This window comes from Equus asinus, chromosome 13 (assembly GCF_041296235.1).
Source record: "Equus asinus isolate D_3611 breed Donkey chromosome 13, EquAss-T2T_v2, whole genome shotgun sequence".
NCBI lineage: Eukaryota > Metazoa > Chordata > Mammalia > Perissodactyla > Equidae > Equus > Equus asinus.
This window is the reverse complement of record NC_091802.1, coordinates 61013244-61039601: the sequence shown is the minus strand read 5'-3', so window position 1 is coordinate 61039601 and position 26358 is coordinate 61013244. Positions and strand designations below refer to the sequence as shown.

General features: G+C 60.2%; 4 protein-coding genes across 8 annotated transcripts; 2 read left to right on the top strand and 2 right to left on the bottom strand.

The window, feature by feature from the left end:
* Positions 1–462: 462 nt before the first annotated feature.
* On the top strand, positions 463–6453 carry SIRT7 (sirtuin 7). Of its 3 annotated transcripts, XR_011493985.1 has the most exons (11): positions 463–621; positions 692–829; positions 929–1033; positions 2776–2846; positions 2944–3016; positions 3733–3831; positions 3906–4142; positions 4279–4359; positions 4543–4649; positions 5072–5157; positions 5766–6453. XR_011493985.1 is itself a non-coding variant. In XM_014864419.3 (10 exons), the coding sequence occupies exons 1-10, from the start codon at positions 529–531 to the stop codon at positions 5962–5964; spliced, it is 1203 nt and encodes a 400-aa protein (XP_014719905.2). In that variant the 5' UTR covers positions 463–528; the 3' UTR covers positions 5965–6453. The 3 variants fall into 3 exon arrangements, 2 of the variants coding, with proteins under 2 accessions (XP_014719905.2, XP_044600729.1); XM_014864419.3 differs by lacking the exon at positions 5072–5157; XM_044744794.2 differs by lacking the exons at positions 5072–5157; positions 5766–6453 and adding an exon at positions 4787–5053.
* A 409-nt stretch (positions 6454–6862) lies between these two features.
* Positions 6863–14742, top strand: PCYT2 (phosphate cytidylyltransferase 2, ethanolamine). Of its 2 annotated transcripts, XM_044745550.2 has the most exons (13): positions 6863–7103; positions 9094–9182; positions 9812–9973; positions 10240–10306; positions 11214–11298; positions 11489–11533; positions 12219–12357; positions 12599–12681; positions 12857–12934; positions 13229–13294; positions 13484–13549; positions 13803–13891; positions 13978–14742. In XM_044745550.2, exons 1-13 carry the CDS (start codon positions 7015–7017, stop codon positions 14087–14089), a joined length of 1170 nt encoding a protein of 389 aa, XP_044601485.2. In that variant the 5' UTR covers positions 6863–7014; the 3' UTR covers positions 14090–14742. The 2 variants fall into 2 exon arrangements, with proteins under 2 accessions (XP_044601485.2, XP_044601486.2); XM_044745551.2 differs by lacking the exons at positions 12219–12357; positions 12599–12681 and having other exon boundaries at positions 6897–7103.
* A 2245-nt stretch (positions 14743–16987) lies between these two features.
* On the bottom strand, positions 16988–17891 carry NPB (neuropeptide B). Its single transcript, XM_044745518.2, has 2 exons — positions 17368–17891; positions 16988–17262 (listed from the first exon to the last, which is right to left on the bottom strand). Exons 1-2 carry the CDS (start codon positions 17608–17610, stop codon positions 17134–17136), a joined length of 372 nt encoding a protein of 123 aa, XP_044601453.1. The 5' UTR covers positions 17611–17891; the 3' UTR covers positions 16988–17133.
* A 2782-nt stretch (positions 17892–20673) lies between these two features.
* On the bottom strand, positions 20674–26355 carry ANAPC11 (anaphase promoting complex subunit 11). Of its 2 annotated transcripts, none has more exons than XM_044745269.2 (3): positions 26138–26355; positions 25542–25661; positions 20674–21043 (listed from the first exon to the last, which is right to left on the bottom strand). In XM_044745269.2, exons 2-3 carry the CDS (start codon positions 25648–25650, stop codon positions 20898–20900), a joined length of 255 nt encoding a protein of 84 aa, XP_044601204.1. In that variant the 5' UTR covers positions 25651–25661; positions 26138–26355; the 3' UTR covers positions 20674–20897. The 2 variants fall into 2 exon arrangements, with proteins under 2 accessions (XP_044601204.1, XP_044601205.1); XM_044745270.2 differs by having other exon boundaries at positions 26242–26343.
* Positions 26356–26358: the final 3 nt, after the last annotated feature.

Here is a 26358-nt window from a genome sequence, read left to right as displayed (position 1 = left end):
ACCAAACGGGAGTGGGTACAGAAAGCCTTCTCCTGGCATCTTAGGGCAACAGGACAAGGGCTGCCCAGTGTGTCCAGCTCTGCTGCTCTCCTGGCGCTGAGAGGGTGGGTCCGAGCAGAGTTGATCAGACCCTGCCTGCCCTGTCTAGGGCTGAAGCCAGGGGAGGTGGGGGTACCCTGGGATCTGCTGGGGCGGGCGGGGTTGTTGAGGATCCGGGTGGGGAGGGGCCTCGCTGGGCGGCCCGGGCCCACCCTGCCCCGTGCAGTATTTATTGCTAAATTATTGTCCAGGAGGGGCGGCAGTGGGCCGGGCCCCGGGTATTTATTGCTGTACATAGTGTATGTTTGTGATATATAAGGTTTTCTTTATTTTGTATATGATCAATAAACACCTTTTAAAGAGACTGGCAGGTGCTTCCTTGGCGCGACGCGCGGGCGGGGCAGGAAGGGCGGGGCGGGGCCTCCTGCGCACGCGCCCGCGCGCGGCCTGCTGGGAGGCGGAAGCGGAAGCGCGGGTCTCCCCGGAGCGATGGCAGCCGGGGGTCTGAGCCGCTCGGAGCGCAAGGCTGCGGAGCGGGTCCGGAGGCTGCGGGAGGAGCAGCAGCGGGAGCGCCTCCGCCAGGTAGGCCGCCGCCCGCCCCGCGCCCGCGCCCCGGCCTGTGCCGCCCTCACCGCCCGCCCCGCGCCCGCAGGTGTCGCGCATCCTGAGGAAGGCGGCGGCCGAGCGCAGCGCCGAGGAGGGCCGGCTCCTGGCCGAGAGCGAGGACCTGGTGACCGAGCTGCAGGGCCGGAGCAGGCGGCGCGAGGGCCTGAAGCGGCGGCAGGAGGAGGCGAGTCCCGCGGCGCGCCCGGTTCGCCGACCACCGGGGCCGGGCCCCTCGCCGGGTGGGGCGGGCAGGGCGGGCTTACGACCGGCGGCGTCTCGGCAGGTGTGCGACGACCCGGAGGAGCTGCGGAGGAAGGTCCGGGAGCTGGCGGGTGCCGTCCGCAACGCCAAGTACCTGGTCGTCTACACGGGCGCGGGGATCAGCACGGTAGGCGGGCGAGGCGTGGAAACCCGGACCGACCGCCGGGACGGGGGTCGGGGAGCGGGCGTGGGGCGCCCCCTTCCGGGTGACTGACTCCAGGACCGAGCACAGCAGTCTAAGCGGAGGAACAGACCGATTCGCGAAAAGGTCAACTAAAGAGCAACTCTGAGGTTCTTCCCTTAAATCCTTGAACTCTGTGTTATACCCAGTTAGAGACACGACAGGAAGAGGGGTGGAAACACGGCATGACAGGTCAGTGCTGGCACCTCTTTTAAGGTGAAGGAGGTTGATTCACTGTCCTCAGGTGATGTGGGCACAGCTAAGCCCAAAGCTGTCTCCTGATTGCCCAGAAAACGTTGTGTTTTCTGAATGTTGAAGGAAGGTAAGTAGAAAGCAAGGCAGTCAGAATTAGAGGACACCAGTGAAGAGGAGAAATGCATTAGGTTTTGAGAAGTTTCATTGAGAAACTGTCCTGGTCCGTGGAATGTGACTAGCTTTGAAAGTATGGACGGCACGTTGTCTGTTTAATTGATGTGTGCGTGCTGAGTGTGAGCCATGTGTAGGCCCAGTAGAGGTGAACACCAAGGGTTTCTGTCCTTGAGAAGCTTGTCGATGACAATAATAAGGCATACAAGCAAATAACTGTAATGTGAAGCTGGCTGTGCTAGGTCACTAAAATGGAAATCCACAAACACTCTCTGGTCTCGGAGAGCTGGGAAACCCATCCTGTTGTTTTTTTGTGGGAGGTAGCATTGAGTCCAGGCCTTGAAGGGTGGGTGAGATTTTTTTCAGGCAAAGTGAGACACTCCACATAGGGATGAGCGCAGAGGCCTAGTAGCAAGAATGTGTAAGGTGCGTTGACTGCTCCAATTTATAAAGACCTGGAGCCCTGGCAATGGGGTCTCCTCCCTCCACAGTCACATGTGAACTCCTGTCATGCGATTATTTACATGCAGTAATAGCAACCATTGAAGAGCTGCAAGTGGCTACCGCTGCTGGTTAATTTGCTCTGAACGTTACTGTTTGAGGTTCCCCTTTTCAGAGTGCGTCAGAACCAATAATCAGGGTAAGCATTTTTCTGAGCTTAAGCAGCAGGGAGGAGACAGGGCTCCCCAGAAGGGAGGTCACTCAGCCTGGAGAGCACAAGACACCTTGATCCTAGCATGTCTTCTGTCATCATCTCTTGGTGGCTTTGTTTCACTGGATTGGGAACTTGGGAAGTTCAGTAGTGTTTATCTCATCTGGAGAGGTTGGCCTATTTTTGTGAAGGTAGGACAGGAACCACTTATAGCATCAGCGTGTAAGAATTTGGACAGAGGAGTGCTCCCACCTAGGGGTTCACCGTTTGCAAAACCTTTCTTGAGCACTGGCTAGGCCCTGGGGACACACAAATGAGCCTGACCAGTTCTCTCCCTCAGAGTGGAGGACAGGAATGGCCACAGAGCCCAGGTTGTTCTCAGTGCTAGAGACGTTCCTGGAGTAGGTGGGGCTCCTTGGAGCCTGGAAGGGTGAGCTAGACTAGGTGGGAGCGGGGATCCAGGCAGAGGGATGGAGCCATATGGGGTACACTCCGTCTGGGTTCAGGCAGGTTAGACTAGGAAATGCTGAGCCTGTGGAATGAATAGAAGCTGGTCCATGGGCCAGCCTGGAACATGTCGGGAGAAACATTTGCTTCCCATTCTTGGGGATTCTGCCAGTCCCTACAGTGACGCCTTTGCATTGGACTTGTGTTCTTTCTGAACACGCAGGCAGCCTCTATCCCAGATTACCGGGGCCCTAATGGAGTGTGGACGCTGCTTCAGAAAGGGAGGAGTGTTAGGTAAGCAGCCCAGTGCAGCCTTCCCACCTAATTGAACAGTGGCAGCATGGGCCTGACCTTGCAGTCTCCTCACCTTCTTTTCCCTTCCTCCTGGCAGTGCTGCCGACCTGAGTGAGGCTGAGCCAACCCTCACACACATGAGCATTGCCCGCTTACATGAGCAGAAGCTGGTAAGAGCCTGGTGTGGCCAGCTAGTGTACGTGCTGGGACCTTGGTGTGGGACCCAGAGCGCCACCGTGCTGCCCAAGTGGCAACTGCCATTGCCACCCCCATCCCCCGATGAGTGCCTACCCAGGGGTGTAGACTCCTGGCTTGGGCCTCACTCTGATCCTCCCATGCTTCCTCTCTAAGAGCAGAGGGCAGCCTCTCTGAATCATCACTTAGGAGGCCCAGCCTCAGGCCCAGAGCTGCTGGTAGGCCCTTCTCCTTGTGCTTCTCTTGTATTGTCCCCACAGACCTCAGAAGCCACCTAGGTACAGGGGAGGCTCATGGAGACCTCTGCTGAGCACCTTCAGCTGAGTGGCAAAGTGGTTGATCCTCCTGGGCCTTCGGGGACCTGAAACATAATGACCTAAGAGAGCATCACTCTGGCCCCAGGCCCCTTCCCAGCTGAGAGGAGGTGATGCCACTGCTTGCCCTCCTGGCTGCTACAAGTGCATCAGAGTTGTTGGGGGTGGGCCCGGCACTCTCCCTACCCAGAGCCCTCCTGAGTCCTGCTGGCACCAGCCTGCTGCTCTGGTTTTGCCTTCAAGGCTTCATGCAGGGTCAGAGTTGCCCCTGGTTTTGGGGCTCTGGGCCGGGCTGGGCTCAGGACAGTTTCACTGCTGAGCAGTTCTCCCCCCACACAGCCGTCCTGCTGACTGACTACACCCTTGTTTACCTCCAGGTGCAGCACGTGGTGTCTCAGAACTGCGACGGGCTCCACCTGCGGAGCGGGCTGCCTCGCACGGCCATCTCTGAGCTCCACGGGAACATGTACATTGAAGTGAGTGGTCCTTCTGGGACTCAGGGGCCTGGGCAGGCCAGCGGCTCCTGGTCACAGTGCCCTCTCCTCCTCAGGTCTGCACAGCCTGCACTCCCAATAGGGAGTACGTGCGGGTGTTCGATGTAACGGAGCGCACTGCCCTGCACCGACACCAGACAGGCCGGGCCTGCCACAAGTGTGGGGCTCAGCTCCGGGACACCATCGTGCACTTTGGGGAGAGGGGGACGCTGGGGCAGCCTCTAAACTGGGAGGCGGCCACCCAGGCTGCCAGCAAAGCAGACACAATCCTGTGTTTAGGCTCCAGCTTAAAGGTACGTGGACAGCAGTGAGGGTGGGATGGGAGTGAGCCCGCTGGCAGCTGGCCAGCTCAATGTTGGAACCTGGCTTCCTATAGCCTCGTTCCCTGGTGTGCGTGTGGTCTGTCTGTCTGTCCGTCCGTTCCCACAGGTGCTAAAGAAGTATCCACGCCTCTGGTGCATGACCAAGCCTCCCAGCCGGCGGCCCAAGCTCTACATTGTGAACTTGCAGGTAACTTGGGCGCCCAGAGCCCCCTCCTTAGACCTGGGCCTTAGCACAGGAGAGCCCGAGAGTCCCTGGGACATTCATGTCCCACAGTCACGCCCACAGAGGTCTGGCCGACCAGGGGCCAAGGCTAGCAGGCCATTGGGAAGGAGTGAGGTGCTGCCCTCACTTGCCTTCCCCTGTCCACAGTGGACCCCAAAGGATGACTGGGCTGCCCTGAAGCTCCACGGAAAGTGTGATGACGTCATGCAGCTCCTCATGGATGAGCTGGGCCTGGAGATCCCCCCGTACAGCAGGTGAGGGGCGTGGGCAGACCCCCTCCCTGCCCCTGGCGGATGGGCCGTGTCTGTCTCTCGTGAGCTGAGTGCAGAGAAAGTTCTGAGGTGTTGCAGACGGTGTCTGAGGTGTGACTGCAGCATGGTGGCCTCTGCAGGGACCGCCCGAGGCACTGGCTGAGATGACTCCCTGTGGGGAGAGGGAACCTGCCGGAGTGTGCCTGGGTTTCCTCCTTTACCTCAGACAGCCTGGACGGGAAGCTGCCTTGAAGGGATGTGCTCAGCAACTCCGGTCAAACAGAATCTCGGGGCACTTGGTTTGGGGAGCTGGCGTACTTTGGGGAAGCTTAAACAGACTGCCTTAATACAGGATTTGTGATAATTTAGACATGGTGTATGTGTTGAGTAAAAAGTTTACACTTTCTTTCTCTGTGAATTTTCAGGGTCTTATAGGGGAAATCAATAACTTCTTTTAATCAAAGGGTTCAAGAATTAAGGATCCCTTCACCTTCTGGGCCTGGCAATTCTTGTATGTTATGTGTGTGGTGTTCTGTAATGTGGGCCTCTTGTGTACTGTACCTTTTTTTTTCTTTTTTTTTTTTTTACATTAACTTAGCTCATTTTCTTTATCAGTGCTTATTTGTATCTTAAGTTTATAATATGTGGTTCTACATCTCAGTCAGACACATGATCTCCTCACGGTGTAGTGTGTAGGCAGTGCCTCCCTAGTCAGCTGGCCTTCCCTCCCGAGTGTTGCAGCCTGGGAAGGGGGAGAGGGTCTGGTCCACCTGCCCCTGGCCGAACAAGCGAAAGGTGGGGCCCAGAGTTGCTAGTGATTCATCCCTCCTGGGGCTACTGCTGCCCCCCACTGTGTGCACACGGCCAGTCGGTCGCTGATGAGGACACTGAGTTCTTCGGAGGCCGAGCTAGTCTGGGTGCTGATCCTTGAGTTACTCAGGGAGCTTACCCCGCCAGCAGGTCTTCTATAGCTTGGGAACAGTGGAGCTCCCTCTAAGCAAAGCCTGGCCCAGATGCGGGGGAGGGAAGCAGGGTGACCTCAGTCAGCTTTCCCGTCCTGGGGCGGGCAAGACTGAGAGGCCCGCAGGCATCCCTGACCCAACTTTCCCTTTCTGGTAGGTGGCAGGACCCCATCTTTTCCCTGGCGACTCCCCTGCGTGCAGGCGAAGAAGGCAGCCACAGTCGGAAGTCGTTGTGCAGAAGCCGGGAAGAGCCTCCGCCTGGGGACCGGGGCTCACCGCTTAGCTCAGCCCCGGTCCTAGGCGGCTGGTTCGGCAGGGGCTGCGCCAAACGCACAAAAAGGAAGAAAGTACTGTGACGTGGTCAGCGTGGTGCGTGACCAAGAACAGCAATTGGCACTTTGCAGATGGCCAGAACTCTTTTATTCAGGGCACGTGGCGCCATGAGGGCCAGGACTACCCCACAGGTCCTGGGGAGAGTTCTCTGGGGTGACACTTTCACCCTGACACATTAGCCATTTGTCCTTGTGGGGAACCCCCTTGCACTGCTGTGGTTGTCCCCGCGTGAGCCTGACGTGGAGGATGCTGGACCCATCGGCCTCTTCGTGGAGGTGGCAGCCACCCGTTTCTGTGAGAACAGAACTGGCAGGCCAGGAGGAAGCACAGGCTACCTTACCTCATTCACGGGGCTAATCTCAGGGGCCTCCACTCTCTTGCTACTACTACTTACTGAAAATGTTAACTTTCTAGAAACCTTTTTCTGTACTGGGTATGCAACAGAGGGGTGGTTTTGAGCCTTGGCTCTCAGCGGACCTTTTTATTGTTATTAAACATCTCTGCACTGTCTTCCCCATGTAACCGAGTGACTGCCCTGCCGACGGTCGGTGGCAGCATCGCCCAGCCGGGCGGCTTGAGGGGCTGTGTGCCCCCCACGTGGTCGTGGTCCTGCACCGCCCCCTCTGCCTGGTGCGCTCTGAACGATGGTGCGCACACGCATTGGCCGCACGCTGAGGGGCGGGGTTTCCAGGGATCGGGAAGCGCACGCCATTGGCCGGGAGCGGAGGGGTGAGGCGGCGGGGCGGGGCTAAGCCCCTGGGGGCTCACGCCATTGGATGGAGGCGGGGGGCGGGGCTGTGCCCTGGTGGCGCATGCTATTGGATGGGGGCGGAGGGGCCGGGCTGGGTCCTGGTGGGCACGCCATTGGCTGGGAGCGGTGGGCGGGGCTGGGTCCTGAGGGCGCGCGGAGGGACTGGGCTCAGTCCTGGTGGGGCGCGGGCGGGGCGGGACTCGCCATTGGCCGCGCGAGGCGGGTGAGGCCCGCGTGAGAGCGCGTGCGCGGGCCGGGCCGGGCCGGGCGGCGGCCGCTCGTAGTCACCGAGTCGGCGGGGCCGCGCCGCCGCTGCGAGGCCATGATCCGGAACGGGCACGGGGCGGCGGGCGGCGCCGGGCGGCCGGGCCCGGAGGGCAGGCGCGCCGTGCGGGTGTGGTGCGACGGCTGGTGAGCGCGGCGGCGGGCGCTGGCGGGGCGGGCGGCCGGGTCGGGGCCGCGGCGACCGCTGCGCTGCCGCCGGAGACGCGTCTGTAACTGGCCTTCGCTCGGGCCCGGGGCTGGCCGTCGATCGGGGGCCGAGCGCGGGCGGCAGACTCGGGCCCCCGAGGACGCCTGGGACCCGGGGCCACCGCAGTCCTGTCCCGGTACCGCCGCGGGCAGCTCGGCGTGAGGCCACACGACTCAGGCAGGACCTGTGATCCTAGCGCTGGAGATTCCGAGGACTGTGATGAAACGCCTCTTCCCAGGGCCCCCTTCCCCACGTTTACTGTTAAGCTACGAACCCAGCCAGGGCCTCCGCGCAGCCTGCAGACGGTGGTGGCCAAAGTCGCGTGAATCGAACCTTGATGAGTTTAACCATTTTAGTGCCCTTAGGAGCTCTTTCCCTCTCAAGGAGCCATGCACCCAAAATGTCTTCCCAGGGTTCTGTGTGTCCCAGCTTGACCAGCACAAGACCAGAGAGATTCTCCTAAGTGTTTGGACAAGTGTCAGGCAGGAATTTTCTCACTCTGCCCAAGACCCCCAGTGACGTCCCCAGGCTCCTGGGTCCACCCCAGGAGAGCCAAAGTGCCTGTCCATCCTCTCTTCTAGCAAATCAGACAGCCAGAGTGGTTTTAAGATAAGTTCAGGGCTGTCAACAGATAAGAGGACTAACCCCTACTGATGACTTGCCACCTTTGATACTTTCTCAGACCTTTGCTTGATGGAGGCAGAGAAAGAAAAATCCGTGTCTGACCAGGGCTCTACCCCAACCCTGGGCTTCTGAGAGCATGTGGGGCTGCTGTACTTCTGTGTCTGCGCCTGAGTCACCTTGGGGAGAGGGAGTGTGGCTTTGGATGGTGGATTCTGACCTTGGCCCTGGCCATCGTCAAAAAGCCACAGTGACTAGGACACACCCTGAACCTAGCGCCATTCTGCATTCCGTGCTGTGCATCCCCCCATCCAGCCTCTGACCCCTCCTCCTGCCCAGCCCATCTAATGAGCACAGGGGCTGGCTAGGCCCCTGGATTTGGACTTCCCTCTTCCTTTGCCCCAAAGCCAGAGCCCTGTGACTCCACAGGCTTGTCTGCTGGGGCCTGGTGCACTGTGGTCAGGGTGGTAGGTGACGTTGACTAGAATGGCTGTACACCTGGCAGCCCAACTCACCTGGAGAAGCAGAGACAGCTTCCCCTACCCCAAAGGTAATGTGAAGCTGGAAGGAAGCAGAGTTAAGCATGAGGGCCCAGCTTGGGGCCCCCAGAGAAGTGTGTGCGTTCTCCCCGGCGCACGTAGGAAGCACGTGGGAAAGCAAGCATTGCAGTGGGTGCCGTCTGTGGCCTTCAGTTGAGAGTTCACTCTTGACCAGGCCTGGATTTGAGGATAAAAGCTGTAGAACCAGGCAACAGGGAGGTGAGTGTTGGCCCCCAGAGAGCGGAGCCTCGCTGATTTCCAGAGGCCATGGAGGATCAAGGAGGAGTTCCAAAGCCAGCAATCACCTGTGTTCATTGGTTGGACTTTGTTTTGTGTTGGCCCCAGGACTGTATCAGGGTAGTACAGAGTCCAACCCACCGCTGAGCTAATGTCAATTTATTCTACAGTTTGAAGGGACTGCCTGTGACAGTTTCCACTTGGTGAGGGGAGGAGCTGAGGGCAGAGTGCTGTCCCAGGTGTGGGGAGCAGGGGGCTGTTCTGGGCCTTCGCCACAGCCAGGCTGGGCACAGCTGGGCACCCACCATGCTTACTAAAGCCAGTGCAGGGCCCAGGGGTGTGGAGAGTGAGCACAGCCTTGCCTCCAGAAGCCCAGGCCCAGCTGGACTCTGGGGAGCCGTTCCAGGGGCAGCTTCTCAGAGGGCTTCCCAAGGAAGCTGTAGAGGAGCAAGGCTGAGCCCCCCACACACGCACACCGGTTGCCCAGTCCCTGCCCTCAGCACGGGGACTGAGGGCCCTGCCCTCTCCACAGCTATGACATGGTGCATTACGGCCACTCGAACCAGCTGCGCCAGGCACGGGCCATGGGCGACTACCTCATCGTGGGTGTGCACACCGACGGTAAGTGGGGCTGCCACGCCCACCCTCCAGCCCCATGGCCTGTCTAGGGGCTACCCCTGTTGACTAAGACCCTGCAGGGCTTTGCGAGGGGTTGGGCCAGGCCCAGGGCCATCCTCTAGAAGAGCACAGCTCAGCAAGCTCGCCCCAACCCCAGGCCCAGGCCAAGCCTGCCCAGCGCTCTCCATCTTGCGTCTCACGTCCTAAGCTAAAGCGAGGGGAGCCAGTGGAGTCTGTGAGCGGCGTGGCCAACGGATTGAGTCTCTGGCTGTGCCGCCCACTCCCCACCCCTCCCCTGGTCCCCAAAGCCTTTAAGGACAGAGCACCCAGTTGTTGAAGGGAGCTCCCACCTTCACTTGGAACTTTGGTTGGGTGAGGGCACTGTGCAGTTATCCAGCAGACACGTCCCAAGTGCCTGTGCTGGCCCACAGAGGACAGAGTGGTGGCCACTTGGGTTTGGTCCTGCCCTGGCCTGAGGGCCCAGTGAGAGAGACAGCTGCCTGCCCTGAGGCCATGCGTGGTTACAGAGCCTGATCAGTGGTGGGAGGGGCTCCTGAGGAGGGGCTGGCGAGACTGCAGCCCACCCCTCCGGGGGTCACCCATCTCATCCTTGCCCTCTTCTCTGGCCGTAGAGGAGATCTCCAAGCACAAGGGGCCCCCAGTATTCACGCAGGAGGAGAGGTACAGGATGGTGCAAGCCATCAAGTGGGTGGACGAGGTGGTGCCGGCAGCTCCCTATGTCACTACACTGGAGACACTGGACAAGTACAGCTGCGACTTCTGTGTCCACGGCAGTAAGTGGGCAAGGCGGGGACGCCAGAGGCCTGGGCACCCAGGGTGGGCTCAGGTGCAGACCACCAGAGGGGCATCTGGAGGTGCTTGGGCCTCCTCACATTTTGGGGAGCACTGAGCCCTTTGAGGATCTGAGAAAGCTCTGGATCCTTCCCCAGAAACAAGCCCCCACATCAGGGCAGGCCTGGAATGGGGGGTTGTGAGCCCTGAAAGCTCTTCATGGTTACGGGCTAAGAATCCTTGTTCTCGTGTGTGCATCACCCCTTAGATGACATCACGCTGACTGTAGACGGCCGGGACACTTATGAGGAAGTAAAGCAGGCCAGGAGGTACAGGTAAGCCCACTGTGAGTCTGCCCTTTGGAAGCGAGGCGCTGCAAGGGGACCGTCTGGGCCATGGCCTGTGATTCATGTGGCCAGGACGAACCAGAGGGGGTGTGTTAGAGATCCACACCGTCTAGTACCGTGGCACAGGCCTCGGCTGGCTGTTGAGCAACAGAAACAGTAGAGCTGCAACTGGGAGCTGTTTTTTATTTTAATTAACTTTCTCTTAAAAAGCCAGTGTTGGGGCCGGCCCCATGGCCCAGTGGTTAGGTTCTCACACTCTGCTTTGGTGGCCCAAGGTTCGCAAGCTCGGATCCTGGGTATGGACCTAGCACCACTCATCACGCCATGCTGTGGTGGCATCTCACATAGAAAAACTAGAAGAACCTACAACTAGGATATACACTATGTACTAGGGCTTTGGGGAAGGGGGAAAAGAAAAGAGGAAGATTGGCAACCGATGTTAGCTCAGGGCCACTCTTCCTCACCAAAAAAAAAGGCCAGTATAGCCAGCGGCTCCCAAGTGGGAAGTGCAGCCTGTAATTCCTTGACAGAGGACATGCAGTGAGCCAGGACCTGAGCGTCAGACAGTGGGCAGAAAGGGGACCAGAGCCACTGCCATCCCAAGTCTGGCCTGCCCACCCCAACACAGCGTACTTGGGGTTTAGCGATGCTTTTCCTCTTTTCCCTTATTTCCTTTAGTTAATAAAAGCCCAGTGGCTTTCCCCACCCTCCTGGTTCTGGTTTTCGGTCGCGGCTGAGAGCAGTGAGGAGACGCCCGGCCTGTGCACAGAATGGCCAGGGGCCAGGCCATGGTGGACTTGGCCACAAGCAGGGTTGCCCTCAGGTGGGGTGAGCTGGAGGTGGAGCCTTGCGAGTGTGTCCCAGGATGAGAGCCCTGACCCCACTCTGTTCCCAGAGAGTGCAAACGCACCCAAGGTGTGTCCACCACGGACCTTGTGGGCCGCATGCTGCTGGTGACCAAGGCCCATCACAGCAGCCAGGTGAGTCTTTGGGGGTGGGGTGGAACCCCCAAGGTCCCTGGGCTGAGGACACTGCCGGGACAGATGGGGGCACCTACCACCCCCTGGCCTTGCCCCTTGATGGACTCCAGGACAGTGAGCTTCAGGGTACTGGGGTTGGCCATGTCTACAACAGAGCGAGCCCCTCAACCCCCACCCACCCTTCCCGCAGGAGATGTCCTCCGAGTACCGGGAGTACGCAGACAGCTTTGGTAAGGTGAGTGTTGCCCAGGCCAGGCAGGCCATCACCCGACCCCCCGGGCCACCCCAGCGCCTCACTCTCCACCCGACTCCCTGCCTTTGGGCACTGACCAGCTACTGCCCGCCAGGCTTGGCTGACTAGCCAGTCACAGTAGCCACTGCCTGGAAGAGGAGCAAGGACTGCCTGAGGTGGCCTCTAACCAGGAGGCCTGGCCCTCCTTCCCTTTGTAGCCCTCCCACCCGACACCCGCCAGGGTGACACTTTGCTCAGAAGGTTCCTCCCAGGTAACCAGATGGTGGCTTCAGGATGCCGAGTCCCCATGAAGGCTGTGTCCGCCAGCCTCTTCCTGGTGGGCTGGTTGCATTGCCTGCTGTGGCCACAGGGCGGAGCCACAGTCCTGCTGGCCGCAGGGGCCCCACCCAGCATGGCCATGTTGTGGATCAGGCACTGCCAGCCAGCCTGCAGTGTCCCTGCCTGAAACAGCCCCGAGCCACCGAGCGAGCTGCCAGGCTATGGCTGGCAGTTTGAGTCCTGGCCTGTAGCCCCTGCACCTGCTTCCTCCATGCCTCACCTGTGTCTGCTAGACCAGATGGACAGGCGGGGACAGACGCCCCAGGCTCAGAAGAGGGCCCTGGGGTGTGAGCAGGTGAGGGACGTGCTTGTGAGACCTGGCGCTGACCAGACCCCTCTTGGCTTACAGTGCCCAGGGGGGCGGAATCCCTGGACAGGGGTGTCTCAGTTTCTGCAGACGTCCCAGAAGATCATCCAGTTTGCCTCTGGGAAGGAGCCCCAGCCAGGGGAGACGGTCATCTATGTTGCTGGCGCCTTTGACCTGTTCCGTATCCTCCAGGACTGGGAGGGGCTGTCCCTGCCCCAAGCCCTTCGTCTGCACAACCAGTGGGCTTTGGGACCTGGAGTGGCCTCACTGACACCTTGAGGCCCCCAGACTAGGATGGGGTTTGGGGGGCACAGCCATGGGCAGGGAGTGTTGTGGATGGGCAGGCGGGAGGGCACCTGCCAGAGCTCCCAGACCTGCAGGCAGCTGCTCTCATCTGTACTTGCTTCTTAACCTGGGCCCAGACATCGGGCATGTGGACTTCCTGGAGAAGGTGTACGGCCTGGCAGAGAGGCCCTACGTCATCGCAGGCTTGCATTTTGACCAGGTCTCACCCCCAGGCAGCTGATTAGGCACAGGGGCCTTCGAGGGGCCCCTGGGGTTGGGGTTGGGCACAGGTGGTCCGTGGGGGCGAGGCCCGACGTGCTGATGGAAGCAGAGGAGACAAGCCGGGGCCTTCCCAGGGTCGGCACCATGCTGACCCCACCTCACTCTGGCCCTAGGAGGTCAACCACTACAAGGGGAAGAACTACCCCATCATGAATCTGCACGAGCGGACCCTGAGCGTGCTGGCCTGCCGGGTGAGCCCTGGGTGGGACAGGCCACACAGTGTCCCCTTCCCCAGCTAAGGCGGGAGGAGGGGACAGTCAGGCCTCCCCCCAGAGCTGTTCCTCCTCACCTCCCCCCACTACCCCAGGAACCCTCAGGGTCCCAGGGGGTACAGGAGCCTTGTGCTCCTGGCCAGCCAGCCCACAATGCTTTCTCTCCCAGTCTGTTTCCTTGCCAGAAGCTTTGGCCGCCGTTTAAAGCCGTCTCCCACTGCCCTCCGACCTGGCGGGGTCCCGGCTAACCAGCTGTGCTCCCTGTCTTCACAGTATGTGTCGGAAGTGGTGATTGGGGCCCCATATGCGGTCACAGCAGAGCTCCTGGACCACTTCAAGGTGAGGCTCCTCGGGAGCCAGGTCCCAGGGAGGGTCTGGGCTGAGGCAGGGGCTGGGCCAGCTCTCTGATCTGGGGGCCTCGGCTGGGCTGTGGACAATGTTTGTGGCTGCCTCCCAGCAAGGGCCCTCTGAGGGCAGGGGGCCATGTGGGGTGCTGCTGGGAGCACCTGACCCCCGATCCCTCCCCAGGTGGACCTGGTGTGTCACGGGAAGACAGAAGTCATGCCTGACAAGGACGGCTCTGACCCGTACCAGGTGGGTCATGCTGGGCCCTCAGCTGACCAGCTAACAGCCCCCGAGCCTTGACGCTTGTCCAGGAGGTGGGCGTGACGATAAGTGCTGCTCTGGTGGCCCCACAGTATGAGGAGGCAGGGTGCCAAGGAGCAGGAGGGACTGCCCGCCGCACTGGGGTGCTGGTCTTGGGTGGGCACCCTCCGGGCCAGGGCAGTGGGCAGTCTCCTCAGGGTCCAGAGGCAGGTCCTCCTCTCCACTCCTCTCTGGCCTCCAGGAGCCCAAGAGAAGGGGCATCTTCCGTCAGATCGACAGTGGGAACGACCTCACCACAGACCTCATTGTCCAGCGCATCATCAAGAACAGGTCAGGTCTCCGGCTGGGCCCGGGGGCGCACAGAGCTGCAGGGACCCCAGGCCTGGGCACACTGCTTACCCTCACTCGGCCCCCAGGCTAGAGTATGAGGCCCGGAACCAGAAGAAGGAGGCCAAGGAGCTGGCCTTCCTGGAGGCCAGAAGACGGCAGGAGGTGCAGCCCCAGAGAGAGAACAACTATGACTTCTGATCGGAGGAGGAAGGTCACCCGGAGCCCTCCAGCAAGCACGGCCCTCTCCCTGTTGTGCTTCCCTCACTTCCAGGGTTTGACTCACACGGTTAACAAAGTTGTAGCGCCCTCTCCAGCCAGCCTGGTCTTGGAAGGGCTGCTGAGGACCCTGCCTCCCACCCACCTGCAAGGTGTCCATTTTGCAGCAGGCCCTTGTGCCCTTCCTGATAAGCTGCACAGAGAGGGCATCCAGCGCAGTGGAGTTGCCCAGCAGGCAGGATGAGCAGAGGGCACCTTCGGCCAGAGCAGTGCCACCCTGCATACCAAGGAAGGCCCAGCTTCCATCCTCCCGGCTCCACTGCTGCTCCCTATCCTGTCCCTGGGAAGCTCCTACTACACAGCTCGAGGTGGCACTTCCTGCCCGCCCTGCCTCGGGGGAGCCAGCTTCAGGGGAGCAGTGATCCAGTGGGCTGCTCCCTTTCCTCCTCAGGGTGCTGACCATGCCGCCTCCCCTGTGGTCACTCTCTGCCCCGGGGCGCATCCCTGGTGCCCTGGGGCCTAGCTCCCAGAGGCTGTGCCCCTGCTTCCCAGGCCAGCCGCGCTGCTCTCCCCAGACTGTTCTTGATCTTGTACCTGACCAGCTGGTGTACAACTGAATAAACTTGTTGGGAGGAGCTCTGTGTCAGGCTCTCAGCCCTGCCGGGTGGGAACAGGGAACCTACCGCCTGGCCCTGCTCCCCACCAGCAACCCAGTGGGGAGGGGGTGGCAGGCAGCCTGGCGGCGAGGAGCCCTGCAGACCTGGGCCCCCAGAGGCCTCGGGCTGCCTCCCCTGTAGCAGGCAATAACAGAAGAGGGAGGGACCAAGGCGAGCAGGTACCCTTGCCTCTGGGGTCTGTCACAGGAAGACGAGAGGCCAACTCCTAGTGGCTCTGCACAGGGCCACCTCATCCAGGGAGGAACCAGGGCAGGCTCCCCGACTGGGTCCACAGAATCTCAGGTCTCCTGCACCCAATTTGGGGCCCACTTGGAGCAGCCCAGTGGCTGCAGGGTCCTGACCCCGGTCACCTCTTGGTGAGTATGTGAGGCTGTGGCTTGGTTGGTTTTGCGGTGTTCAGAAAGTCAGGCTTGTGGTGGTGTTTTCGGCCCCCTCATTCCCTCCAGAATGGCTCCGCCCTTGAGCTACTGAGCAGGTGGGCCTGGCCCCATGGGAGCCGAGGGCCAGGGTCTTCACCCTCTAGGTGGGCCTGTCCTTTCTTGAATTTTGGTTTCACTACTCTTGAGATCTAACTCAGAACCTCATGCAGGAAACTGAAAGGATGTGGCCATGAAGGTTCATCCCGGCTGGGCAGCTGCTACCCTGCTTCCTTCTCGTCCTCCCTACACGCCCGCCCCCCCCTAGGCCCCCAACTGCAGGAGCCTGGTGGTGCCGGACCTCCCCGCACTCAGACCCCTGGGCTGAGGTTCTCTTGAGTGCAGGGACCAGCCAGTCCCCCATAGACTTGGGAGGACATGAAAGGCTGGCAGGCTCCCCTTGACACTGGAATCTGCCCTAGGCCTGCCCAGTGCTCCTGCTGGGTGGCACCCCGAGGGTGGGGACTGCCCACAGCAGCAGCCCGGGAGCCACAGCTGGGCCACAGTTGAAGGAGATGCAGGGCCTGGGGGTGGGGAAGGCCAGCACCCCCAGAGATACATCCACCCAGGTGCAGTGGGATTGTGGGTCCCACCCATAGCCTGTCTGAGTGGATGGCCGGTGGGCCCCTGCTCCCTCAGGCCCTGAGGCCCAGCTGTCCAGGCACTCTGAGGTGGGGGACACCCCTGAGGCAGGCTCCAGACTTCCATGACTAGGGCTCAGGCCCTCACTTTGCCTTCCTGCCTCCTAGGACCCAGCCCTGCCAGAGACCTCAGTTCATGTTCTGAAGGGAACTCAGTCAGCCTCACTGCAGGTGGGGCAGGAGTCAACTGCGAGATTCCGACAGGGAAACGAGAGAACTAGCCTGAGTGTGGGGCCAGGGAGGCCACTGTGGGCTGGGCTCTTGGACAAGGCAGTGGCACTAGGGGAGCCATGGTCCGACCAGCCCCTCCCTTGAGGCAGGGCAGCACTCAGGGCTGCAGGGGAGCCTGCTTGCCTGTGGGTCAGAGCAGCGGTGAACACAGAGTCCCAGGCATCTGAGGAGCCCGGCTGGCTGCCCCATATCAGATGTGGGATGCTGGGCCCACCTCTGGTGTGGGTGGGAGGGCCTCTGGGCAGCCCCTCAACCTGCTGCAATGCCCCCCACCCAGCTTGGCCTGCGCACTCATCCACTTGGCACACTGAGTGAGTCTCCACCTTGGGTTCAGTACTTCCAGGTATTTTGGCTCCAAGAAAGGAGTGACCCCAGGAGCTGCACCTCTTGTAAGGGAGAGCTTTGGCCTCAAAAAACACAGGGTGTGAGGCAGGAAGCCCCCCTGGCGTGGGATAGTCAGGGGAGTCTTCTGTAAGGTGGGACCTTTGAGCTGGCTGAGTAGACTTGATAGCTAGTGGGGGGACACAGGCAGCACTTCCCAAGAGGATTCAGGAGCTGCATGGACAAAGGAAGGGAGGTGTGGGGTGATGGGAGCAGGGGGTGCCGATGTCAGACATGGAGAGCAGCCTTTGGCAGAGCGGGGTGGGAGGCTCTGGAAGGCTTTCAGGATGGGTAAGGCTGGGGGCCCACGCAAACTTGCAGCGGCGTTTCCCAGCAGTGGGTTGGGGGTACTCCTGTGTGGGATGTTTCAGGAGAGCCTGGTGGCCTGAGGAACCGGAGAGCTGTCTGTGCCCAGGACCTGGTCGGGGCAGGGGAGTGTAGCCTGGTGGCAGAGTCCAGGCTTGGAGACTTACAGGTCCCTGCCCCTCCGACAACCCCCACCCGGTGCCCACGACACTCAGAGGCCAGCTTCACTTCTCTTTTATTCATTTAGCCATTTATTGCCGACATGGGGTGGGCGGTATTGGGCTCCACCTCGTGCCTGCCGGGCCTGGGGGTATCTGCGGTGTGCGGCGGGGATGCCCGCGGGAGCCGGCGAAGTCCGGGGGTCCGAGCCGGGCTCAGGGGCTGTGACAGTCGGCGGCGCGGAGCGACAGGAAGACGTCCGCCTTGCACTGGAAGGTGGCGCGGCCGTCGGGGAGCCGCTCACAGCTCTGCAGGTTCGGCGCGACGTCCTTGACGCACAGGGTCTGGGGGCGGGAGGAGGCTAAGGGGGGCCCCCGCCCCACCCCCGCCCGCCCGCGCCCCCAGCCCCTCGCCCACCCGCGCCCTGCGCCCCCCGTGCCGGCGCTCACGAGGCTCCGCAGGCTGGGGCGCAGCTCCGGGAAGGCGCCGAGCCGGCCCGGGGGTCCCGCGCCCACGCGGGGCTCGGCGCGCCGCGCGTCCGGGGACCTCGGGAGGCCGAACAGCAGCCCCGCGGCGCGGCCCACCGAGTAGAGGCTGGGCCGGGCCGCCGGCTTGTACCACGCGAGGCCGGGCTGCGCCAGCAGCAGGCAGAGCGCCAGGGCGGCAGCCAACAGCATCGCGGGCCGGGCCATGGGGACGGGCGGCGGCGGGGCTCGGAGCCGCGGCAGCCCGCCGCCTTATATCTGCGCGGGGACGGGGCGGGGCGGGCGCGGGGGACCCGTCGGGCCTCCCCATCCCCGAGGAAGAAGCCGCGCTGGGCCAGCGCCCCTCGGCGGGCGCAGGGGCAGATGGGAGGGAGGCTGGGAGGGAGGCGCAGATGGGTCCTGCGCTCGGCAGGGGTCCGACGCCCCCATCCTGCCCACCCCCGCCCGCCTCCCGGTCTCTGGCCCTGGCTGCTTCTGCTGGGAGGGGCGCCCAGGCCCTCCGCGGCCGCTCCCACCGCCATGGGTTGGCCTCAGGGGGAGCAAAGGCAAGCGAGGCTGCACTGACCCCCCAACCAGTCCGAAGGCGCCCCAGCCCTAAGAGTCACCCCCCAGAGGTCCCAGTGCTCATGAGGCTGGAGAGAGAGCCATTAGCCACACCGTGCATGAGGGACAATGTCTACAGCCTGAAAGGGGAGCTGATCTGAGGGCCACAGCTTCGTTTTTTTGGAGTATTAGCCCTGAGCGAATATCTGCTGCCAATCCTTTTTTTTTTTCGCTGAGGCGAATATTAGCCCTGAGCTAACACCCATGCCCATCTTCCTCTACTTTATATGTAGGATGCTTACCACAGCATGGCATGGCAAGCAGTGCCATGTCCACACCCGGGATCTGAACCTGCGAACCCCAGGCTGCCACAGCGGAATATGTGAACTTAAGCGCTGCACCACCAAGCCAGCCCCAAAGGCCACAGCTTCTTGAGGAGCCATCAAAGGCTGGGCCAGCCAGGGGACCATAGTCTGCTTCACACCCAGGGGCGAAGGGTCTACCCACAGGACTGCTACTGGCTGGGGGCCTCTAGGAGGAGGGGGCATGAAGGCCAGGCTTGACCTCTGGAAACTGGACCAAGGGACAGCTGGGCAGAATCAGAGGCTCCTCCCACCCAGCTCTGCCCTGGGTGGGTGCCCTCAGGAGCCTCAGGCCTCCTCTCCAGTCACCCCCAAACACTGGGGCTGGCCCCAGAGGGCAGGAGACAGTTACTGCCCAGCACAAGATCATCCATGGAACACATACTGTGTGCCAGCGTCCAAGAGATGCATCAAGACGCAGGCTCTAACTCAAGCCACAGCCCAGTGGGAAAATGGAGCTGGTGGCAGGGTGGGCAGGATGGCTCACCGGGGATGGCGAGGGGGTGCTCATGGGGAGATGAGGGAGGCAGGCCAGGGGAGAGCGTTTGCAAAGGGCGATGGGGCGACTCTGCCGCCTGGAGGAGGGGTTGGGGAAAGTCATGGGGTCCTAAGAACTTGCAGGGGCTCTGAGTTTCCTGGGAGGCAGAAGCCTGGGCTCAGGGGGTGTGGGGCCTGGCAGGCAGCTGTGTGTCCAGCTCAAGGGGCCCAAGCTGGAACCCAGGAAACAGGGCTGAGGGGTCCAAGTGGCAAGGAAGTAGGAGCAGCCTGCCGGGAGAGGGTGTGTGACCTGGGGCGAGAGCTGTGATCCCCTCTGCAGGTGAGAGCATCTACCCCAAGGGGCAAGGGCTGAGGGCCTGGGAAGTTAGGCTCAGAGTCTGGCGTCCCAGACACAGTCCCAGTGGGCAAGTCCTGTCACAGGAGAGAACTCTCCAGGAAAGGCAGAACTCCAGGGAGGGGAGGCGGGCTGGGTGCAGGCCAGGATGAGATCAGGAGACCCCGGGAAGCCTCAGGCCTGCCAGGCCACCCAGTGGGGTCCTCTGCAGTGGCCATGGCCCACCTCCCAGCGAGGGTCATCTTCCCTGCTGGGCTGAGAGCTTCTCGTGACTCCCCAGATCCAGACACACTGTAGACACGGAGGCTCCAAGAGTAGAGCAGCAGCCAGAACCCAATGGCCACGTGGAACTTTGTGTGCAGGGCTGATGGCAGGACCCAGGAAGCTGAGCCTGGGCTGCCAGCCCTGCCCTGGCAGGTGATATCAGCCATTAGGCTCACTCAGGCCCCCCTCCTCCCACCCACGCTCCCCAAATGTTCTGGTCACACTGTGTCTTCCTTTAGATGTCCCTCCTAGGACAGATATCAGCATGGGGGCCCTGGCAGCTGGGTTTCTGGGCAAGGAGGACGTGATGTCCAGGTTCAGTGAGGAAGAGTCCCCAGGGCCTCCTTTCCTCTAGACATGATGTCCAAACAGGAAGTAAGATGCCACACAGGGTGCCATACAGGTGACCAGGAGGCCTGCCCCTCCAAGTGGACTCCAGGATTCTCCCCTGGAGGGTGAGAACAGGACAGTAATGTAAGAATGCTCAGCAACTGGCCTCCCACTAGGCAGATGGAAGGCGTGACGAGGGGACCAGGCAGGGACCCCAAGGGGAGGAGTCAAGGAGGATGGACTGGAAGGAGCCAGGTGACTCCCTGCAGCTCACAGGGCCACACAGCCTGCAGCCATCTCCATCCAGAAGCTCCCCGAGACCCCCAAGGCTGAGACCACGGTCCCCACAGGGGCCGCCACCCCACAGGAGCTGTGGAGGAAGAGGTGCCCAAAGGAGCCTGCCAAGGGCTGTCCTTCCCTCGGCAGGGGAGACCCCCCGACACCTGGGGGCACACCCAGATGTCACGGACAGTGGTCCTTACGCTAGTGAGTCACAGCCAACAGAGCTGGCCCTCAGCTGGAGCCCAGGAGAAGACAGACAGACGGCCCGCAGCCTCGCACGGCTGGCTCCCACCTGGTCAGGGATGGCCTTCTGGCAGGAGGGACTCTTCACGGTGGCTGCTGGCTATGGCCAGCCAGGGTCCCACAGACCAGAATGAGGGGCGGTTCCCAGGGCCCCAGCCTGGCTTCATCAGGTGAGAGGCCTGCCGACAGTTCCTTCACTTCCCCTGTTGGCAAGAACATACCCCAGGGCCTCAGCACCACCATGGCCTTCAAACCACCTAAGCCAGTCAGCCTCCCCCGGGCTCTTCCGGCTGATCTCACACTCCATCTCCTCTGGAGTTGTGACTCAGGGCCTCGGGCGCGGCACTGAGATGTTTATTCATGAGAGTTTTCATATCAATGCACACTGGCAGCACCAAGAAAACAGGCACCAGATGCCTCCATCGACTTGGGAGTTTAATGAGTTTCACTTAGTGGATGATAGTGTCAACACTGTGATGGAAAAAGACAAATGCAGCTCTGGTCCTCACGGCAACCCTATCCCAGCCCAGAAAGGACCATCCTGGTAGAGACCATGGCCATCCAGTCCCATGGGGGGGGCGGGAGTGTCAGGACACCATCTGGGGCGAGGGGAGGGGGCGTCGGGAGCAGCGCTGGCCTCACTCCTTGAATTTCCACTCCTGGCGGCACATGGGGCAGTGTTGCTGCACCTGTTGCGCGTTGAGCCACTTGAGGATACAGTGCATGTGGAAGCAGTGTGAGCACTGGCCCCACACCAGGGGGCAGTCGTCGCCCGGCACCTTGCCTGTGGGAGGGGACAGGAGAGGACCAGGAACGTCACACAGAGCATGGGACCCCAGAACACAGGCATCGGTACCAGCCCACTGCAGCCTAGGGCAATGTGCACCCAGGGCGGCCAGAGCCCCTCCTGTCTCGTGTTTCAGAGAAGACAGAAATCAGAAGTGCTACCACTGACCAGGTCATACAGCCACCCCCACATAAAGACCTGCAATGACCACCCGGGGCTGCTTCAGCTCACTCTGCCCTCCCGGGGCCACAGTCTCCACCTCCTGGCCTCCCAGGGCCTGAGCCCATCCCCAGACACAGTGCAGCTCTGCCACTTGACCTGTCATGCTAAGAGGATTAGGACGTTAATGTGTCCAGGTGCCCACTGAGGGGACACACATCTGAGTAGGGAACTGTTCCTCTTCATCAAGAGGAGGTGGGCTGGGGCCTTGGGATCTACAAGGTTTCCTCCTTAGGCAGCAAGGACCCAGGGCAGGACAAGGAAGTGGGTTGGGGACACTAGCGTTTATGGTCAGCCTGTCAGCAGGTTCTAGCCTGAAAGGGTCCCACGTCCAAGGCACAGGGTACATGCTGCTGGCACTCCATTCCACGTGCCTGGAAATGCTACCTCCATGGAGAGGGCCTGGCACAAAGAGGACACTCCATGCTCCCTGTGATCAAGAGAAACAGTGTCCCCCTGATTTCCAAGAATCTGGAAAACCCCATTACACAGCTGGTGCCAGCAGAGCACCATGACCACCCCCAGACCTTGCGTCAGGGTGCCCATGGGCATGGAGGACTGCAGCCTGTGGCCTCCACCCTCTCCCGGTGCCATCTCCACAGCACTGCCTTGGGGGCCTATCAGGTGCTAGCTGTGGCCAGATGTCACTGGGGCACCAACAGGGACCAGACGGACAAGCCAGGACCAGGCGAACAGGCAATGCCTTGTCTAGGCAGCAGTTCCATTCAACACATGTCCTAAGTGCAGGTCTGGGAGCTCCTGGAGGACGGAAACTGCCTTCGGACCTCTGTGACCACAGGGCCGAGCCTGGCTGCCTGTAGTCCTGGTCCTCACTCTTGACACCAAACACGGTGACCTGTGATCCTGAAATACGTTAAAAAGGGCCAGCCTGGTGGCACAGCAGTTAAGTTTGCATGTTCTGCTTCCGTGGCCCAGGGTTCGCCAGTTCAGATCTGGGTACAGACCTATGCACTACTTGTCAAGCCATGCTGTGGCAGGCGTCCCACATATAAAGCAGAGGAAGATGGGTACAGATGTTAGCTCAGGGCCAATCTTCCTCAAAAAAAAGAAAAGAAAAAGAAAAAAAAATAACACAGCTGAGCCACAATATAACACTCTCAAATCCCACTTAGCATCTGCTCTGTGCTGAACAAGAAGCTGGGAACCTGGCCGGTGCTCTTGTCCAACCTCATAGTGCTCTGTAGCCTCACCCCACCTTACAGACAGACCAAGGCCACACAACCAACAGGCAGCTGCCACTTCCCGAGGGCAGCACTCTGACCCGGCACCCACAGTGGCCGCCGGGTGGGTAGTGGGTGTGAGTGCAGGGTCAGAGACGGCATCCTTCAGCGTTTGCTGAAAACATGCCGCTCCTTGCCCGCCTTTAACAGCCCTGCTCCATGGCTGCACATCCACCTCACTGAGTTACAAGGGAGGGCCACCGCTACAACTTTTTATGCCCTTATTTGGGGCAGTTTCTCAATCTTTCTATAACAAAGATGTGACTCCCTTTCTGAAACTTTCATGACAAAACAAACATAAAATTATATACTTAGAAAACACAAAATTGTATACCTCACTTTGCTCCCCGGGGCCATGGGGTGGGGTGAGTAGGACCCTGTGCCAGGAGCCCACATGCTGTGACACCTGATGTAGATTAGTTCCCTCCCCGCCCTCCCCAAACCCCGGGCCTTTCCAACCTCAGCAGAACGCTGGAATCACCCCTATCAAATTAGTTTCCCTTATAAACAGAGGATGGGAAACAATGAACAGGAGCCAGCCAGCCCACCAGTGAGGGTGCCGTAATAGCCCACTGTGAGGGGTCACCAGGTCACCCTGTCCATTTGTGGCAGGGCTCACTTGGATGAAGGAGCCGCTTCATTCTAGTGTCTGCCTGGGGCATCTGATGAGCACAAGAGCACAATGACAGTGACTCATGATGACAGTGACTCATGCAGGGCTTGCTAGTGTCTTGATAGAAGTCTTTTTCAGTTAAAACACCTCTTGGCAAGACTTTTATCCTCAAAGCCCTCTGGTCATGGAGCAGATGTATTACAGCTTTAGTCACTCTGGATTTTTCATGGGAGTTCAATTTTAGTAAGAGAAACCCAGTGTCACTTAATCTGCATAGAAAGCACCTTATTAGGCTTGTCAAACACTTTGCACATTACAGTTGGGCCACTCTAACTTAATAATCAGCAGGTCCAAAGATCAGACTCCAAGCCTCCTACTCTCTCTAGCCAACAGGCCTGCTTCAGCAAAAGCTGAGCACACCCACAACTCGGAGACGCCCAGCCCCGGGCCCCGCTGGAAAGGTGAGGCTGGGCTCAGCAGGCCGTGTGCGGGCCCACGGGTGCTATCTTTAACACGCAGGCTCACTCGCCCACACCGGGCTGAGGACATGGCCACAGACATGCTTTCGAGGAGTTTTCTTTTCATAAAGTAACAATCTGTTGCTTAGGAAGCTGCAAGCATTTGTCACTTTAGGCTCCCACAGCCTTTGCTGTACCCTCAGGAAGGGCAATTTAAAAGAGATCAGATGAGGGGTCAGCCCAGTGGCGCAGCAGTTAAGTTTGCATGTTCCACTTTGGTGGCCCAGGGTTCCCCGGTTCAGATCCTGGGTGTGGACCTACCCACCACTCATCAAGCCACGCTGTGGCAGACGTCTCAGATATAAAGTAGAGGAAGATGGTCACGGATGTTAGCTCAGGGCCGGTCTTCCTCAGCAAAAAGAGGAGGATTGGCAGCAGACGTTAGCTCAGGGCTAATCTTCCTCAAAAAATAAATAAATGAATAATAAAATAAATCAGATGAGACAGACCTTGTGCATTGCTATTCTCATTAGCTACTAAATAAGATCTGATCAAGTAGAGCTAATCAATGATTTCCTAAGGTTACATCCCACTTGTTTGACTAAATCAGGATGGATTAAATTCTGCGTAATGAGATTTCCTTTCAGCAAGGCAGACGTAAAGACTAAGTCTAGAATAAAACAGCATTTGCACTAAAATTCAATGGTTTGAATTTCACTGTAAGAAGCAAAGCCCTATGATCATTCTGGGCATTCACCTGGCCCCAAAAACCAGGCCTGGTCACCCCCAGGGCAGCGCAGAGCTCCGCAGCACTCTCCGAGCCCACCTTCCTCTGGGACCACCCTTGCCCCCTGGGCAAAGCTGGCACCCTCGATCCTGCTTCATTTTTACTTAGGTCTGACCGCAAACTAAATTCACAGGCGCAAAAATCTGCTTCTGACCTGAATATGTAATCAAACATTCCTAGTTCACAGAACATACTAGGGACAAAAGAACAATGCAAAGGACATCGCAGGAAAGAAACTGATAATGCTTGAAGGTAGGTGTTCTGCAAGACAACACACCAAATTTCTGAGAGTCAGGTGTCTTGAAAAAAAGCGAGAGGCAGAAGAAAGATGTCCTAGACTAAACAGCTAAGGGACAGAGCAACCAAATGGGACGTCCAGGCTCACACCACCCAAGAATGAAAAGATGTGGAGACAACTGGAAAATCTGAACAAGGACTAGGAATGGGGGGTGACACTAAGGAAGTGAGTGTCATGTTGTCTGATATGACGACAGAGCTGGGTAAAAAGTTGGCATTACATTTAGAGATACAGCTGAAGTGAGTGGGGAGAGGTGTCAATTATTGTTTACTTTAAAAAAATTCAGCAAAGACATGAAGCAAATATGGAAACATGTTACTTATTCATTGTCCCCGCCCCCCTTTTTTTTGGTGAGAAGATTGGCCCTGAGCTAACATCTGTGCCAGTCTTCCTCCACTTTATATATGGCTCACTGCCACAACAGGGCTCATGTAGGTCTGTGCCTGGGATCTGAACCCACGAACCTGGGCCACAGACGGGAGCGCAGGAACCTAACCATGCTGCCACCGGCCCGTCCCATTGTCCCATTGTTAGTCTACGTGTCAGATGGCGGGTGGGGGGGAGTCGTCCTTATAATGTTCCATTTTTCTGTTCGCTTGAGAATTTTCAAAGAAAAAGTTTCACACTCTTTTTGCACCATACGTTTCATAGCCGACTCTGATCACGAGAAAAGGCTGGGCCTTTTTTTTTTTTTTACACAGAACTTTTCATGGAGTCTTTATACAAACATAGGCCCAAACTGCCTGGCTTTTGTCTGTCAACTTTTCTCGAAAGAAGGAAAATCAAAACCCAAGGACTTTGTGCACATTATTTCCGGGCAGACGCTGGGGCCGGGCGAGCAGGCGGAGCTCAGAGGGAGCGGGCACAGGGGGCACTCACAGTCCGGGCAGCAGCCATTGAAGGCCATCCGGCAGATGCCGCAGTTCTCGTCGTTGGCCACCCAGAGCCAAGTGGCCACGCCGTTCCAGCACTTAATCTTCACCTTCATGGCGGCGGGGCCTGTGGGCGAGGGAAGAGAGCACCTGGCTACACGGAGCCTGCAGAGCTCAGCGCCTCCGCACCCAAGGACGGGCGCCGCCCGGAGCCCGGGGGTCTGCGCCCGCGGGGCCCGCCGTGGGAGCCCCGAGAACCCGGCGGCAGCCGAGAGCCGCGCCCCGCGTGGGGCTGGCCGCACGCTGCGCCCGAAGCCCACGGGGGCGCGCCGGCTTCTGGAGGAACGAGAACGGGCGCCCGGCGCCTTCCAAAGGGCTGGACTACGCGCGGCGACAGACGGACAGCGACCCCGCCAGCCAGGGCCCGGGAAACCACCCCGCGCGCGGCCCGCGCCCACGCCGGGCTCGCCCCAGGCGGGCAGCCCCGCTACCCCGGCCGTGCAGCCCGCGCGACCCGCACCGCCGGGAGAGGAGGGGACGGGGAGGGGCGGCGCCCGGCCCCGCCCCAAGGGCCGCGCCGCGCTCCGCCCCGCGCCCTCGCACCTCCGCGGCCGGCTCGCGCGCCGCCCCGCCCGCCTTCCGTTGGCTGCGCCGGCGCCCGCGCGGGAAGGTATAAAAACGACCGCGGCCTCCGCCCGGCACCTTACAGCGACACCCCTCAAGCGCCGCGCCCGAGCGCGCACGCGCCGCACCGCCGCCCTGCCGCCGCCCGCCCGCAGCCAATCAGCGGCCGCTCCGAGGACGCGGCACCGGAAGGCTCCGCG

What these genes read in the sequence shown, in the direction of transcription:
- NPB (XM_044745518.2), bottom strand. Translation starts at nt 17,610, where the DNA reads ATGGCCCGGCCCGCGATGCTGTTGGCTGCCGCCCTGGCGCTCTGCCTG. An exon ending in GCCCCAGCCTGCGGAGCCTC is followed by an intron (nt 17,263 to 17,367) that starts GTGAGCGCCGGC and finishes TCCCGCCCCCAG; the next exon opens with ACCCTGTGCGTCAAGGACGT.
- PCYT2 (XM_044745550.2), top strand. Translation starts at nt 7,015, where the DNA reads ATGATCCGGAACGGGCACGGGGCGGCGGGCGGCGCCGGGCGGCCGGGC. An exon ending in CGGGTGTGGTGCGACGGCTG is followed by an intron (nt 7,104 to 9,093) that starts GTGAGCGCGGCG and finishes CCCTCTCCACAG; the next exon opens with CTATGACATGGTGCATTACG. An exon ending in ACGGCTCTGACCCGTACCAG is followed by an intron (nt 13,550 to 13,802) that starts GTGGGTCATGCT and finishes TCTGGCCTCCAG; the next exon opens with GAGCCCAAGAGAAGGGGCAT.
- SIRT7 (XM_014864419.3), top strand. Translation starts at nt 529, where the DNA reads ATGGCAGCCGGGGGTCTGAGCCGCTCGGAGCGCAAGGCTGCGGAGCGG. An exon ending in CGGGCGCGGGGATCAGCACG is followed by an intron (nt 1,034 to 2,775) that starts GTAGGCGGGCGA and finishes CTGAACACGCAG; the next exon opens with GCAGCCTCTATCCCAGATTA. An exon ending in ACGGGAACATGTACATTGAA is followed by an intron (nt 3,832 to 3,905) that starts GTGAGTGGTCCT and finishes TCTCCTCCTCAG; the next exon opens with GTCTGCACAGCCTGCACTCC.
- ANAPC11 (XM_044745269.2), bottom strand. Translation starts at nt 25,650, where the DNA reads ATGAAGGTGAAGATTAAGTGCTGGAACGGCGTGGCCACTTGGCTCTGG. An exon ending in CAATGGCTGCTGCCCGGACT is followed by an intron (nt 21,044 to 25,541) that starts GTGAGTGCCCCC and finishes CCCCTCCCACAG; the next exon opens with GCAAGGTGCCGGGCGACGAC.